General features: G+C 45.7%; 1 protein-coding gene across 1 annotated transcript in view; it reads left to right on the top strand.

Annotated features, from left to right (window-relative positions):
* UTRN (utrophin) overlaps nt 1-15,447 on the top strand; it is a 1,025,654-nt gene that overhangs the window by 197,635 nt on the left and 812,572 nt on the right. The window contains exon 8 of the mRNA XM_075339520.1: nt 6,120-6,235. Coding sequence (XP_075195635.1) covers nt 6,120-6,235 — 116 coding nt within the window. The remainder of the gene's footprint in view (nt 1-6,119; nt 6,236-15,447) is intronic.

Raw genomic sequence — 15,447 nt, 5'->3', positions numbered from 1 at the left:
GCACAGTTTGTCATGTAGTCATTAATTGGGGTAAAATTAAAGCACCACTCCTGTGTTTTTTTTTTTAACTTCAGCTCTGGAGTGGTGCTTTAAATATAAGTCCTCTAACCCTTGTCTGGTACTCACCTTCCAGTTGCTTCACCTTTTTCCTGCATCACTCTGATCGGTCACTGACAATTTTTGACCTGCCTGCAGCTCCAGTGTTTCATGGAGGTCATAACTCAATACTAGAGCTGATTGAACGCCCAAAAAAGCGAGGCCGGCGGATCACTGACAGACTTAAAAATAAGTCCGATCCGCTCCGGAATCCGGTGCCTATATAAGTCAATGGGGACCGAAATCCAGAGATTAAAAACGTTTGTGCAGGGGATGGGGGTAGGAGCGCGCGCGGTGTACTCACTGACATGGCGGCACACTTCTTCCGGGTCACGTTTTTCTCTTCCGGAGCCGACAATTCAATATTCATTGTTTTGCCCGCCCACCGGCGCGTGTCATTGGTTGCAGTTAGACACGCCCCCACCATGAGTGTCAAACAAAGGGGGATTGCTCGGCACCACCTGAATTATTAGACAAATCATATGCCATGTACCTATCAAAACACCTGAACACACACAATATGGCACAAAGAGGCACCAGACTTATGAATAATAAATAATTAATATGGAATAGAACTTGATGTGTGCAAAAAATACAATATTTATTTATTTATAAAGGGTGGCAAACACTCACAATTTTAAAATCATTTAAAATCAGACATAAACACTAAACACTGCCTCCAACATGGGACATATGAATTGCATAGACAAACATATTGAGGGTAAACACAACAATACTGCCCCCTATCTGGGTATTCTTATACAAAATCAAGTATATACTCCATCTATGCTAAAAATGTGCTTGTATTGCATCAAGATGTTACTGGATATCCTGAGACTGTTACCAAATGGTATATAACAAAGGCTACATTAGCCAAAAATAAAAATAACAATAAGTCCAAACAGTCACTAAGGAAGGTTACCAAAGCTGCAATACAAGGTCCCGGAGTCACAGTGTGAGAGCCCGACGCGTTACGCCAGTCACACTGGCTTCATCAGTGTCAGCGTGTCAGCTGACTGCAACCAATCAAAGGCGGCAGGACGGTCGGTGGGCGGGGAAAGCAGTGTATCCGTCGAAAAGTGTGACTTCGGCTTTTGTTTTATTATTTAAATAAATACAGTCAGGGCCAGAAGTATTTGGACAGTGACACAAGTTTTGTTATTTTAGCTGTTTACAAAAACATGTTCAGAAATACAATTATATATATAATATGGGCTGAAAGTGCACACTCCCAGCTGCAATATGAGAGTTTTCACATCCAAATCGGAGAAAGGGTTTAGGAATCATAGCTCTGTAATGCATAGCCTCCTCTTTTTCAAGGGACCAAAAGTAATTGGACAAGGGACTCTAAGGGCTGCAATTAACTCTGAAGGCGTCTCCCTCGTTAACCTGTAATCAATGAAGTAGTTAAAAGGTCTGGGGTTGATTACAGGTGTGTGGTTTTGCATTTGAAAGCTGTTGCTGTGACCAGACAACATGCGGTCTAAGGAACTCTCAATTGAGGTGAAGCAGAACATCCTGAGGCTGAAAAAAAAAGAAAAAATCCATCAGAGAGATAGCAGACATGCTTGGAGTAGCAAAATCAACAGTCGGGTACATTCTGAGAAAAAAGGAATTGACTGGTGACCTTGGGAACTCAAAAAGGCCTGGGCGTCCACGGATGACAACAGTGGTGGATGATCGCCGCATACTTTCTTTGGTGAAGAAGAACCCGTTCACAACATCAACTGAAGTCCAGAACACTCTCAGTGAAGTAGGTGTATCTGTCTCTAAGTCAACAGTAAAGAGAAGACTCCATGAAAGTAAATACAAAGGGTTCACATCTAGATGCAAACCATTCATCAATTCCAAAAATAGACAGGCCAGAGTTAAATTTGCTGAAAAACACCTCATGAAGCCAGCTCAGTTCTGGAAAAGTATTCTATGGACAGATGAGACAAAGATCAACCTGTACCAGAATGATGGGAAGAAAAAAGTTTGGAGAAGAAAGGTAACGGCACATGATCCAAGGCACACCACATCCTCTGTAAAACATGGTGGAGGCAACGTGATGGCATGGGCATGCATGGCTTTCAATGGCACTGGGTCACTTGTGTTTATTGATGACATAACAGCAGACAAGAGTAGCCGGATGAATTCTGAAGTGTACCGGGATATACTTTCAGCCCAGATTCAGCCAAATGCCGCAAAGTTGATCGGACGGCGCTTCATAGTACAGATGGACAATAACCCCAAGCATACAGCCAAAGCTACCCAGGAGTTCATGAGTGCAAAAAAGTGGAACATTCTGCAATGGCCAAGTCAATCACCAGATCTTAACCCAATTGAGCATGCATTTCACTTGCTCAAATCCAGACTTAAGACGGAAAGACCCACAAACAAGCAAGACCTGAAGGCTGCGGCTGTAAAGGCCTGGCAAAGCATTAAGAAGGAGGAAACCCAGCGTTTGGTGATGTCCATGGGTTCCAGACTTAAGGCAGTGATTGCCTCCAAAGGATTCGCAACAAAATATTGAAAATAAAAATATTTTGTTTGGGTTTGGTTTATTTGTCCAATTACTTTTGACCTCCTAAAATGTGGAGTGTTTGTAAAGAAATGTGTACAATTCCTACAATTTCTATCAGATATTTTTGTTCAAACCTTCAAATTAAACATTACAATCTGCACTTGAATTCTGTTGTAGAGGTTTCATTTCAAATCCAATGTGGTGGCATGCAGAGCCCAACTCGCGAAAATTGTGTCACTGTCCAAATATTTCTGGACCTAACTGTAAATAATTAAAAAACCCGACGTGCGGGCCCCCCTAATTTTCATCCCCAGCCATGGTAACGCCGGCTAGGGGCTGGTATTTCAGCCCGCAGCCGCCCGGTATTGCCGCATCTATTAGATGCGGCAATCCCGGTACATTACTGGCTCTTTCGGAGGCGTGATGCGGTGCCAGTTGGGGTAATAGGTTTGTGATCGCAGGGGCATCTGTGAGATATCGCATCACAAACCTGTAAATGAATGTAAATAAACACAAACAGAGAAAAATCCTTTATTTAGAATAAAGTACAAACGCACCCTCGTTCACCATTTTATTACCCCAACACCCTCCGGCGTAATCCACACGTCTGGCTCTACTACATGTCACAGCTAGCAGCCGCGTAGAGCATGGCTGCCAGCTGTGAGTGTAGACACTGATTGAGCAGAGGCTGTGACAGGCTGGGCTGTGACATTCTCTCCTCCGAAGCTCCAGCCCCTCCACTCATCAGTGCTTGCTTGCCCCCTGCAGCAAAGTTCCGCTCTCACTGACCTCTAGCAGGGACACTCGCATGACACCCGGATCTGCTGTACTGCCAGCGTGAGCCGTGTGTCATGCGATGGGATCGCACCAGTGTAAAATCGCACCGGTGCATGCAGAGACAGACAGTGGAGGAGATGGGGAGAAAGTGCTCCCCCTCTTCTCGCTCCTGTGATGCGATTGCAAAATTGCATCACAGTCGCATGACCCTCGGCTGACACCCGCAGCAGAGGGTCATTTGCATATCGCTTCCGATGTCGCATCGGAAGCAGTACACAAGTGTGCAAGAGCCCTCAGAAGTGTGCGGGTGATGATATGTCAGACTCGTGCGGGTCTTACATGACATCATTCGTCACATTCTGCCACTGTCTGAACATGAGCGTGCATGTACCTAGAAACACATGCACGCTCCTGTCAGATGTGTGTGCGGCTGTGCTGCGATGTCAGACTTGTGGGAGTCCCTTGTAAGTGTGACTACTGCCTAAGATAGACTGCATGCGTTTTTTTTTTATTTAAATAAATAATTAAAAAAAACACCCGACGTGCGGTTTCCGCCCAATTTTCATCCCCAGCCATGATAACGCCGGCTGGGGGCTGGTATATCCTCAGCCCGCAGCCGCCCGGTATTGCCGCATCTATTAGATGTGACAATTCCGGTGCGATATCGGCTCATCTTGATTGCCCTGGTGCGGTGGCAATGAAGGTAATAGCAGGGGTTAATAACAGCGCACGGCTGCTATTAAACCCTAGGTTTGTGATCGCATGGGCGTCTGTGAGATACCCGCATCACAAACCTGTAAATTACAGTAAATAAACAAGACACAGAGAAATCTTTTATTTGAAATAAAGTACAAATGCAGCCTCCTACTTCCCCACTTTATTACCCCAACACCCTGCAGCTCCAGCGTAATCCACACGAGATCCAGCGAAGACACATCCAGCTCTGCTACATGTCAGAGCAAGCAGCCATAGAGCACAGCTGCCCGCTCTGAGTGCAGCCTATTACTGACCGCGATAAGCGATGACTGCACGGCAGAGCTGTCACAGGCTGGGGAGGACCTGCGGTCAGTCCAGTCATTGCAGTCGGTATATGGTCTGCGAAATGTGGAAGTCCGAAGGAAGCCTTAACCCTCTGTACATCTAAAAGTAGACAGTGCAACGTAAGTGCACAATCATTTACAAATCAGCTATCAAGCTTCAACATTGTCAGCCTGTATGTAAATGGATCATCTTTTGTAGAATGTAAAACTTTAATATCATTTTTTTATACTACAATTTAGGCATAACTTCACTTTGTTTGCAATGGCAGGCCGGCTGTTTAACTGAACTACCTCCCACACGGCACCTGTGTACATGCATTTTTTTATTGTAGGGGTTATTCACTACTCGGAGAACCCCTTCTCAATCGTTATGTTTCCCCACAGCAAAATAATAACACTTATCACTTATGCTCACCTCCGTTCCAGTGTTGTCAGCATTGGCTCTCCTGGGCCTCATATAACATTATGTCACGCGATCACAGTGGCAATTCGGCGCTGACTTCGCTCTGCCCTGTTTCCGAGAAATCAGACATCCAGAGAAAGCGAGAACTGTGGCTGCTCGCCTCCTCCAGATATCAATAACGTCTGAAGGAGAAGACAGTGAAGCCAGCACCGATTGGCCACAGGGATCATGTGACATAACTATGTCACGCAATTCCCGGGAGAGTCAGTGCCAACACCTTTGGAATAATGCCGACGTCTGAGATAAGTATAAGGCTATATGCCCACGGCACTATGTACCCGCGGATATATTCGCAGGTACAGCCGCAGGTTTCCTGCAGCTGATCCCCAGAATCCGCAGCTATACATAGCTGGAGCTGGATCGTGTGGGGAGGGCACCAATGATATAATTTAGGGATCAATCCACAAGCACATCCAAAACAACATATAAATTATATGCCGTTTTTAATTTTCTCACCCATAGACTTGCATTGGTGAGTCTTGTCCGATACACGCGACCATATGCAGCTTGCTGAGATTTTTTTCCTCCTCAGGCCGATCATGGCTGATGAAAACTCGAAGATCAGCACTGATTAATTGAATAATATAGGTCCAAGTGCAATGCAATTTTTTTTCTTATTGTCACATTCCGCTAGTCCGTTTTATACTCAAGTGGGAGTGAGCCCTTAAGGCCCTGTCACACACATAAATCTGTGGCAGATCTGTGGCAGATCTGTGGCAGATCTGTGGCAGATCTGTGGCAGATCTGTGGCAGATCTGTGGCAGATCTGTGGTAGATCTGTGGCAGATCTGTGGCAGATCTGTGGTAGATCTGTGGCAGATCTGTGGTAGATCTGTGGTAGATCTGTGGTAGATCTGTGGTAGATCTGTGGTAGATCTGTGGTAGATCTGTGGTAGATCTGTGGTAGATCTGTGGTAGATCTGTGGTAGATCTGTGGTTGCAGTGAAATTGTGGACAATCAGTGCCAGGTTTGTGGCTGTGTACAAATGGAACAATATGTCCATGATTTCACTGCAACCACAGATCTGCCAAAGATTTATCTCTGTGTGTAACGGGGTCTTTAGTGTTCTTATTTTACAGTATGGAAAAAATAGGGATGCAGAGGGGTTGTCCGAGTAGTAATATTTTAATAATTTAAGTAATTGCCATGGAAACTGTATTATTAAGATTAGTTGTATTGCACGTATAATGTACAAATGATATATTTAATAAGTAACAAATATATATTTCGTTGTAGACCAAACCTGTTTAATTGGGAAGACATAACCAAACTTTCTCCGCTTGGACGGTTGGAGCATGCCTTCACCACTGCCAAAAAACACTTGGGGATTGAAAAGCTTCTTGACCCAGAGGGTAACGCTGTCATAATTTACATTGCATTTGCATGTGTCAGTGCTGTGTCATAACTGTTTGGTAAAGAATGTGTTAACAGCTATAAAGTATACAGTAGGGCCTTTGTGAAATCCATTTTTGTGGCAGTACTATTATAGAAAGCAGCTGGATTAGCTTTATCTACAGTGTGACTGATGCAGAAAAGAATGTCAAAGGAGAGATTGAACAAGCAGGCACAAGGAGGCTTATAGGGGTTTTCTGCTTATGATTAACTTACTCTTAAAGTGCACTTCATGGTTAATATAAAACCAAGGAGAAGGTATCTGAGAAATGCTGGTCATGATGGTAAGAGTGAGCGCATCCCACCTGTAATCAAGGCTTTTTGGTGCATTTACATGTAAATAATGGTGAAATAGTGTTCATAGGAATGTTCTTCCTGCACTGCTGGTGATCTCCGCACATTGAATATTTTTTTTCCTGGCAAGATGACAAGAAATGAGCTGAATTTGCAAACTAGGTTGCAGCTAGGACCAGATTATCAGGTATCATGCACAGTGATCAGCTGATTGACAAGGGTCTGGTTTCTCTAACCCCAGCCATTAACTGTTATCGCACCTTTCAATTATGTCTCTACAGCCCTATAGGTCACGTGAACAGGGGTTGTCATTAAATCACAACCTCTTAAACTGATTAAATCTCATAAAAAACCTGACTGCTGGATTACTAAACTGCTCAGTACTTCTGTAATGAATGAAATATCTACACAATGGCTAACTGAATGATGCATTTACAATATAATAACATCATGTTAAGGAATTGTTTAAGAAATTCCTTAATATGTATCAAACCTGACCTTTAAAGGCTATGGACACTTTGGACATTGAAAAATTATATTTACATATCTAAAACCTGCTTTACACGTTGCAATTTGTTGTGCAATCGCATTTGCGATGTGACACGCCCAGGTCGCATATGCGATTGAATGATCACGTTGGTCGTTCATTTGCTGTCACACGTGCGTTAGTAGTCTATGTTAAATTGATCAATTTTGTGTGCGATCCTTTAGATCATGTGTTCTGTGACGTATGCATTGGGCACCCTTTTTTTTTTATTTATTGACTTGCCAAGCGTGTGTAATGTGTAGGGATGCGTTTTTACTATGTCATCTGCCATTCAGCTCTGCTACATGGCCGCTAACAGCAGACACAGACAGCCATGTAGCAGAGCTGAATGGCAGATGACAGCAGACACAGAAAGAGCCGCACGATCAGAATGAACTCGGGTTAACTTCACCCGACATCATTGTCATGCTGCGGCTCTGTCTGTGTCGCGTCCTGATTAGCGGTCACCCATGAAGGACTCACCAGTGACCGCTAAACTCCTGAGTAACTGAATTGAGCAGCCCTCTCTCATATATTCACCGATCCCCGATCCCCGGCGCGGCGCTGCACGGCGTTCACACTGCTCCAGCGGCTTTTACTATTTTGAAAAAGCCGGCTGCTCATTAAACTATCTTGTATTCCCTGCTTTCCCCGCCCACAGGCGCCTATGATTGGTTGCAGTGAGACACGCCCCCACGCTGAGTGACAGGTGTCTCACTGCGACCAATCACAGCAGCCGGTGGGCGTGTCTATACTGTGCAGTGAAATAAATAATTAAATAATTAAAAAAAACGACGTGCGGTCCCCCCCAATTTTAATACCAACCAAATAAAGCCATACAGCTGAAGGCTGGTATTCTCAGGATGGGGAGCTCCACGTTATGGGGAGTCCCCCAGCCTAACAATATCAGTCAGCAGCCGCCCAGAATTGCCGCATACATTAGATGCGACAGTTCTGGGACTGTACCCGGCTCTTCCCGATTGGCCCTGGTGCGTTGGCAATCGGGGTAATAAGGAGTTAATGGCAGCCCATAGCTGCCACTAAATCCTAGATTAATCATGTCAGGCGTCTCCCCGAGATACCTTACATGATTAATCTGTAAGTTACAGTAAATAAACACACACACCCGAACAATCCTTTATTAGAAATAAAAAACACAAACATATACCCTCGTTCACTACTTTAATAAGCCCGAAAAAGCCCTCCATGTCCGGCGTAATCCAGGATGGTCCAGCGTCGCTTCCAGCTCTGCTGCATGAAGGTGACCGGAGCTGCATAATACACCGCCGCTCCTGTCAGCTCCACGCAGCAACTGAAAACAGCCGCGCGATGAGCTGAGCTGTCACTGAGGTTACCCGCGGCCACCGCTGTATCCAGTGACAGCGGTTAACCTCAGTGACAGCTCAGCTGATTGCGCTATCCCTTCATTAGCTGCGTGGAGCTGACAGGAGTGGCGGTGTATTCTGCACCTCCGGTCACCTTCATGCAGCAGAGCTGGAAGCGACGGTGGACCATCCTGGATTACGCCGGACATGGAGGGCTCATAGGTGACACACGCAATGACATCACTAACGCAGCTGGATGTGCGTCACAAATTCCGTGACCCCAACGACATCGCTTTAGCGTAGCGTGTAAAGCGGCCCTTATACTGCATTTACTTCTTGTTTTTCCTCCTTGTTTATAGTTTGTTTTTTTTGGGCCTCCATGAGACACTTTCTCTCTTGTCAAGTGCGGGTCTGTGTACAACACCCTTGTCTCCCTCCTGCTATGTGTTAGGCTATGTGCGCACGTGTGCGCTCTGCACCGCACACAAAAGGTCCGCTTCAGAGCGCAGCTGAAAAGCTCCGTTCTGAAGCGCCTGGTGCCTGCAGAATTCGTGCGCTCTGCATGCTGCCTCTCCCTATAGACAGCATGCAAAGTGACATGTCACTTCTTAGAATGCACGCCTTGGACAGCAGCCGAATCGCTGCGTTCTAATATGCCACGTGCGCACGTCTCATGCACAATCTTCATAGATTGTGCTGGGGACGTAGGACGCATGCAGTTACGCTGCGGTGCAGAACACAGCGTAACTGCATGCAATTGCATACGTGCGCACATAGCCTTAGGCCTCTTTCACATGTCCGTGAAAAACACGCATGTTTTGCACAGACGTGTAAAAGGTGCGTATGGCTCTCCGTGTGCTGTGATTTCGACAAACTAATGTTCTATGTGTTATAATATATGGATAATATACGGAGAGCAGGAACTTTCTGCTCACCTTTCCCGGTCGCTGCTGTCCGTGGTGCTGATGTCTTAGCCCTGCGATCTCCGGCCATGCTTACTCCCCGCTGCTGCTGCTTCCGGCCCTAAATGCAGTGAATATGCAATGAGCATAATGAGCGGGAGTCGGAAGCAAGTGACAGCAGCGCTGGAGAAGGTGAGTACAGAAATTCATTTTATTTCACAGATACGTGTTTTCTTCGGTACATGTCATACTGATCTCACATGGAGCACATCTGTGATGTCTGTGGGACACTTGTACTGCTGGAGAAAAACGGACATGTCTACGTGTGGAGCACACGGACACATGTATGCTCCACACAGACACACGGTCCTTGGGAAAACACGCATGTGTGTGCAGACCCATTGATTTTAATGGGTCTACGTGTGCGCGTGTCTCCGGTACGTGTGAAAAAGGATTTCACAGGTACTGGAAACGCAGATGTGTGAAGGGGGCCTTATACTTACGGCCTAATACACAATGAATATCATATCATTCAGCCAACAGCTATCTGTCCTGTAATTTCCATTTACAGTAGCTGTTAGGCCACGGCACACATTGAGTATCTGGTGAGTTTTTTATCTCAGCATTTGTAAGCCAAAGCCAGGAGAGGATAAAAAAATACAGAATTGGTGCCTATTATAATGCTGCTGACTTTCTCACTCTTGGTGAGGGCGGCACGGTGGCTCAGTGGTTAGCACTGCAGCCTTGCAGCGCTGGGGTCCTGGGTTCAAATCCCACCAAGGACACCATCTGCAAGGAGTTTGTATGTTCTCTCCGTGTTTGCGTGGGTTTCCTCCCACACTCCAAAGACATACAGATAGACATACAGATAGGGAATTTAGATTGTGAGCCCCAATGGGGACAGTGTTCCTGATGTATGTAAAGCGCTGCGGAATATGTTAGCGCTATATAAAAATAAAGATTTGATTTTTTTTTTTTTTTGGTTTTCAGTTACAAATACTGAGGTAGAATACTGAGGTAAATACTCGTGCACACGTGGCCTTACTCTGCTGAGTGTCTCGTGGCGGCTTACCTCAATCAAGAACAAATGATCAGCAGTCTGAAGTCAGACATGTCACACCCTTATCTCCAGTGACATAATCGGTAAGGGAAGAGTCTAGAAGCCTTCATTGACTTCAAATTGTCACCTGGTTTCGACTGATGTGTATTGGATGGGGCCTAAAGGTCCAGTCACACTAAGCAACTTACCAGCGATCCCAACAACGATAGGGATCGCTGGTAAGTTGCTAGGAGGTTGCTGGTGAGATGTCACACTGCGACGCTCCAGCGATCCCACCAGCAACCTGACCTGGCAGGGATCGCTGGAGCGTCGCTACACGAGTTGCTGGTGAGCTCACCAGCAACCAGTGACCAACCCCCAGCGCCGCGTGGAAGATGCTGCGCTTGGTAACTAAGGTAAATATCGGGTAACCAACCCAATATTTACCTTGGTTACCAGCGCACGGAGCTACACGTGCAGAGAGCAGGGAGCAGCGCACACTGAGCGCTGGCTCCCTGCTCTCCTAGTTACAGCACACATCGGGTTAATTACCCGATGTGTGCTGCAGCTAAATGTGCACAGAGCAGGGAGCAGCGCACAATGCTTAGCGCTGGCTCCCTGCTCTCCTAGCTACAGCACACATCGGGTTAATTAACCCGATGTGTCCTGCAGCTACATGTGCACAGAGCAGGAGCCGGCACTGACAGTGAGAGCGGCGGAGGCTGGTAACGAAGGTAAATATCGGGTTACCAAGGACAGGGCTTCTTGGTTACCCGATGTTTACTGTGGTTACCAGCCTTCGCAGAAGCCGGCTCCTGCTGCCTGCACATTTAGTTGTTGCTCTGTCGCTGTCACACACAGCGATCTGTGCTTCACAGCGGGACAGCAACAACTAAAAAATGGCCCAGGACATTCAGCAACAACCAACGACCTCACAGCAGGGGCCAGGTTGTTGCTGGATGTCACACACAGCAACATCGCTAGCAACGTCACAAAAGTTGTTCGTTAGCAGCAATGTTGCTAGCGATGTTGCTTAGTGTGACGGGGCCTTTAAGGGGAATATGTCACAAACTTCCCCCTCTTCTCAATCATTTATATGACTGTATAGCTATTTACAAGATAAGTTAGTTGATCCCGTTATGACCCCCATAAATTTGCTCCAGCAGGGAGAAATCGTGTTCTGAAGTTGCATCTGGTAGTACATTATTGGGACGTGACCATGCTCTTCTTGCTCCTCAGGCTCATGCTGTGCAGCACCCTCCATCACATGGGGGATTGTCAGTCCATTTGGTCTGTTGCACAGTTGCTCACCTGACAGTCAGCCGGTGAGGGTGCTGCTAGCTAGTAAATACTCCGTGAGGCTGATAATCTATAAGTGTATTGTCTCATCCCAATTCACTTCCAGGCAGAACTTCAACACATAATTTCTCACTGTCAGAGAAGTGCTTTGGGGTCATAAAGGGCTCGCCTGGTTTATCTTCTAACCATGTGTCACACATTTGGGCGTAACTGTACATCCGCTCTTGGGTGACTGTGTGTGGAGGGGGCTCAGGAGCTGAGCTCCCATCCCACATGGTTGATGCCAGCTATAATAAATAGCTGGCATCTGTCTGAACAGTCATGGCCTGTGGTGAGTTCCAGGCTGTTAATTATTTTAGATGCTGCTGACACTGTCACTGACAGTGGCATCTAGATGACGTCACAACCCATGCGAGCATGTTCTGGCGCCTATCACAACCCCGTGATTCCATTGATTACTATGACAGTCAGGGGTCTTCATCTATGTTAATCCTTCTTTGAGCTTAAAGAAGACTGTGATTTTCAGTTTTTGTCACAAATCCTGCTATATTGGAGTATATAATATGAGCAATCGGATTATCGCAAGTTCAAGTCCCCTAATAGGACTAAAATATATGTATTAAAATGTTTTACAATCAACTCTCCTTTTACCCTAATTAGGAAAAATAAAAAACATAATTTGGAACTCCACGTCCATAAAAATACAATCTAATAAAATATATAATAATTAATGCAATCAGTGAATGTTGTAACGAGAAAAGAAACATTAATAATGCCAGAATTGCTGTTTTCTGGTCACCATACCTCCCTAAAAATACAAGAAAAAGAAAACAAAACATTGACTGTACCCCAAAATGATATCAATTCAAATGTCAATTCATCAAGAAAAAAGCAATTTACTAATTAGGTGACTTCTGGAGGCAATTGGTCACTCAAGATTTTGTCTAGGAGAATCAGACTTAAGGGGGCTGAATACAAATCGATGTTACCAGTTTTCAGATTTATATTTTTAAAATATTTAGAAAACCATGTATTTCCTTTACACCTCACAAATACTTGCTGCTTTGTGTTGGTATAGCACATAAAATCCCAATACTTTTTCCAGGCACTGTATGTCTTTTTTTCACATCACTCAGATAAAGGACTTGCAGAAACCCTACAGCAGTCAAATGAATAGTACATTTTTTAAGAAGACTTCTAAAGGGGGCTTTACACGCAGCGACATCGCTAGCGATGTCGCTCGTGAAAGCACCCGCCCCCGTCGTTTGTGCGTGACGGGCAAATCGCTGCCCGTGGCGCACAATATCGCTAACACCCGTCACACATACTTACCTTCCTAGCGACGTTGCTGTGGGCGGCGAACAACCTCTTCATTAAGGGGGCGGTTTGTGCGCCGTTATAGCGACGTCACACAGCGGCCCACCAATAGAAGCGGAGGGGTGGAGAGCAGCCACATTAACAACATGACCACCTCGTTGCCGGAGGATGCAGGTAAGCTGTTATTCGTCGCTCCCGGGGTGTCACACGTAGCGATGTGTGCTGCCTCAGGAATGACAAACAACCTATGTCCACAACGCCCAACGAGATTTTGAAAATGAACGACGTGTCAACGATCAACGATTAGATGAGTATTTTTGATCGTTAACAGACGTTCGTAGCTATTACACGCAACGACGTCGCTAACGACGCTGGATGTGCGTCAAGAAATCCGTGACCCTGACGACATATCGTTAGAGATATCGTTGCGTGTAACAGGGCCTTTAGATACTGTAGTTGTACAACTTTGCATTTAAAAAAAACTACTCAGTGGTGTACATGGCCTATAAAACATTTATTATTATGGGAAGTTTTTTATGTTTTAAGTGATATTTGCCGCCTCACCTACTCATGTGTTCAATGTGGTGTAAACCATAAAGTGGCCAACAACATTTTCGTATTATCAGCTGTTTATCCTTGACCTTGGACCAAATAGTTTAGCTTCTTCTGAATAAATACAGCAGGGTTGGGTTTTACCCCTGTTGTGTTACATCAGAATAACAAGCCTCTTTCCACACTAAAGGTACCGTCACACTAAGCAACTTACCAGCGATCCCAGCAACGATAGGGATCGCTGGTAAGTTGCTAGGAGGTTGCTGGTGAGATGTCACACTGCGACGCTCCAGCGATCCCACCAGCAACCTGACCTGGCAGGGATCGCTGGAGCGTGGCTACACGAGTTGCTGGTGAGCTTACCAGCAACCAGTGACCAGCCCCCAGCGCCGCGTGGAAGATGCTGCGCTTGGTAACTAACCCGATATTTACCTTGGTTACCACTGCACGCAGCTCCACGTGCAGAGAGCAGGGAGCAGCGCACACTGAGCGCTGGCTCCTTGCTCTCCTAGTTACAGCACACATCGGGTTAATTAACCCGATGTGTGCTGCAGCTACATGTGCACAGAGCAGGGAGCAGCGCACAATGCTTAGCGCTGGCTCCTTGCTCTCCTAGTTACAGCACACATCGGGTTAATTAACCCGATGTGTGCTGCAGCTACATGTGCACAGAGCAGGAGCCGGCACTGACAGTGAGAGCGGAGGAGGCTGGTAACCAATGTAAACATCGGGTAACCAAGGACAGGGCTTCTTGGTTACCCGATGTTTACATTGGTTACCAGCCTCCGCAGAAGCCGGCTCCTGCTGCCTGCACATTTAGTTGTTGCTGTCTCGCTGTCACACAGAGCGATCTGTGCTTCACAGCGGGACAGCAACAACTAAAAAAATGGCCCAGGACATTCAGCAACAACCAATGACCTCACAGCAGGGGCCAGGTTGTTGCTGGATGTCACACACAGCAACATCGCTAGCAACGTCACAAAAGTTGTTCGTTAGCAGCGATGTTGCTAGCGATGTTGCTTAGTGTGACGGGGCCTTTAGGGAATATACTGTATTTATAGCTTAAACAGTACATATCACGTAATGCCCCAGAGACAATCCTATATAATGTGTAACATAACTGGGAATTAATCTGTCCAGTGTTTTTTTCCCTTTCGTTATGCTTATATTAGGTATTAGCCAATGAAAATTCCCTGAAATTCCTCAATAAAGATTTGCCATTAACATTTTTTTGTACTGGCAGTTTCATATACATTGAATGAAATTTACAAGAGTATTCTCAGGCTGTGTTCACACAGTGCGTTTTATTCTGCAGTAACACCTGATCTCTTGGTAGTAAAAATTCTTACTAGTTATCCCCTATTCATGTGATTTGAGATAACTTCCTAATTACTGGGGATCTGACTGCTGGGATTGCCTCCAATTCTGAGAACTTCGGTGTGAATAGAACAGTGGGTGAACCATTTAGTGACTTAAAGGGAATCTGTCACCAGGCTTTTACCACCTAATCTGAGAGCAACATAACGTAGCGACAAAGATCCTGATTCCAGTGATGTGTCACTTAGTGGGCTGCTTAGTGTAATTTTGATTAAAATTACTGTTTAAACAGCATGAAATGATCATTAGAGGACTACTTGGGGTGTTGCCAAGTAATCCAGCATATTCATGAGCTCTGTATAACTGCTAGATCTGCAGCAGAGAAAACATTGATTTATCAAAATGACAGCAAACAATGACACATCGCTGGAATCAGGGTCTCTGTCTCTACATTATACCGCTCTCAGATGGGGGAGCAAAAACTTGGTGACAGATTCCCTTTAAGAATGAATGAATTATGGAGCAGCACTACTCATGACCGACCACCCCTCCTGTTACGCTGGTCCCCTCGGAGTCCCTGTTCTCTGGATTGGTATGGGTC

This window comes from Anomaloglossus baeobatrachus, chromosome 3 (assembly GCF_048569485.1).
Source record: "Anomaloglossus baeobatrachus isolate aAnoBae1 chromosome 3, aAnoBae1.hap1, whole genome shotgun sequence".
Lineage (NCBI taxonomy): Eukaryota > Metazoa > Chordata > Amphibia > Anura > Aromobatidae > Anomaloglossus > Anomaloglossus baeobatrachus.
This window is presented reverse-complemented; position numbering and strand designations above follow the sequence as displayed.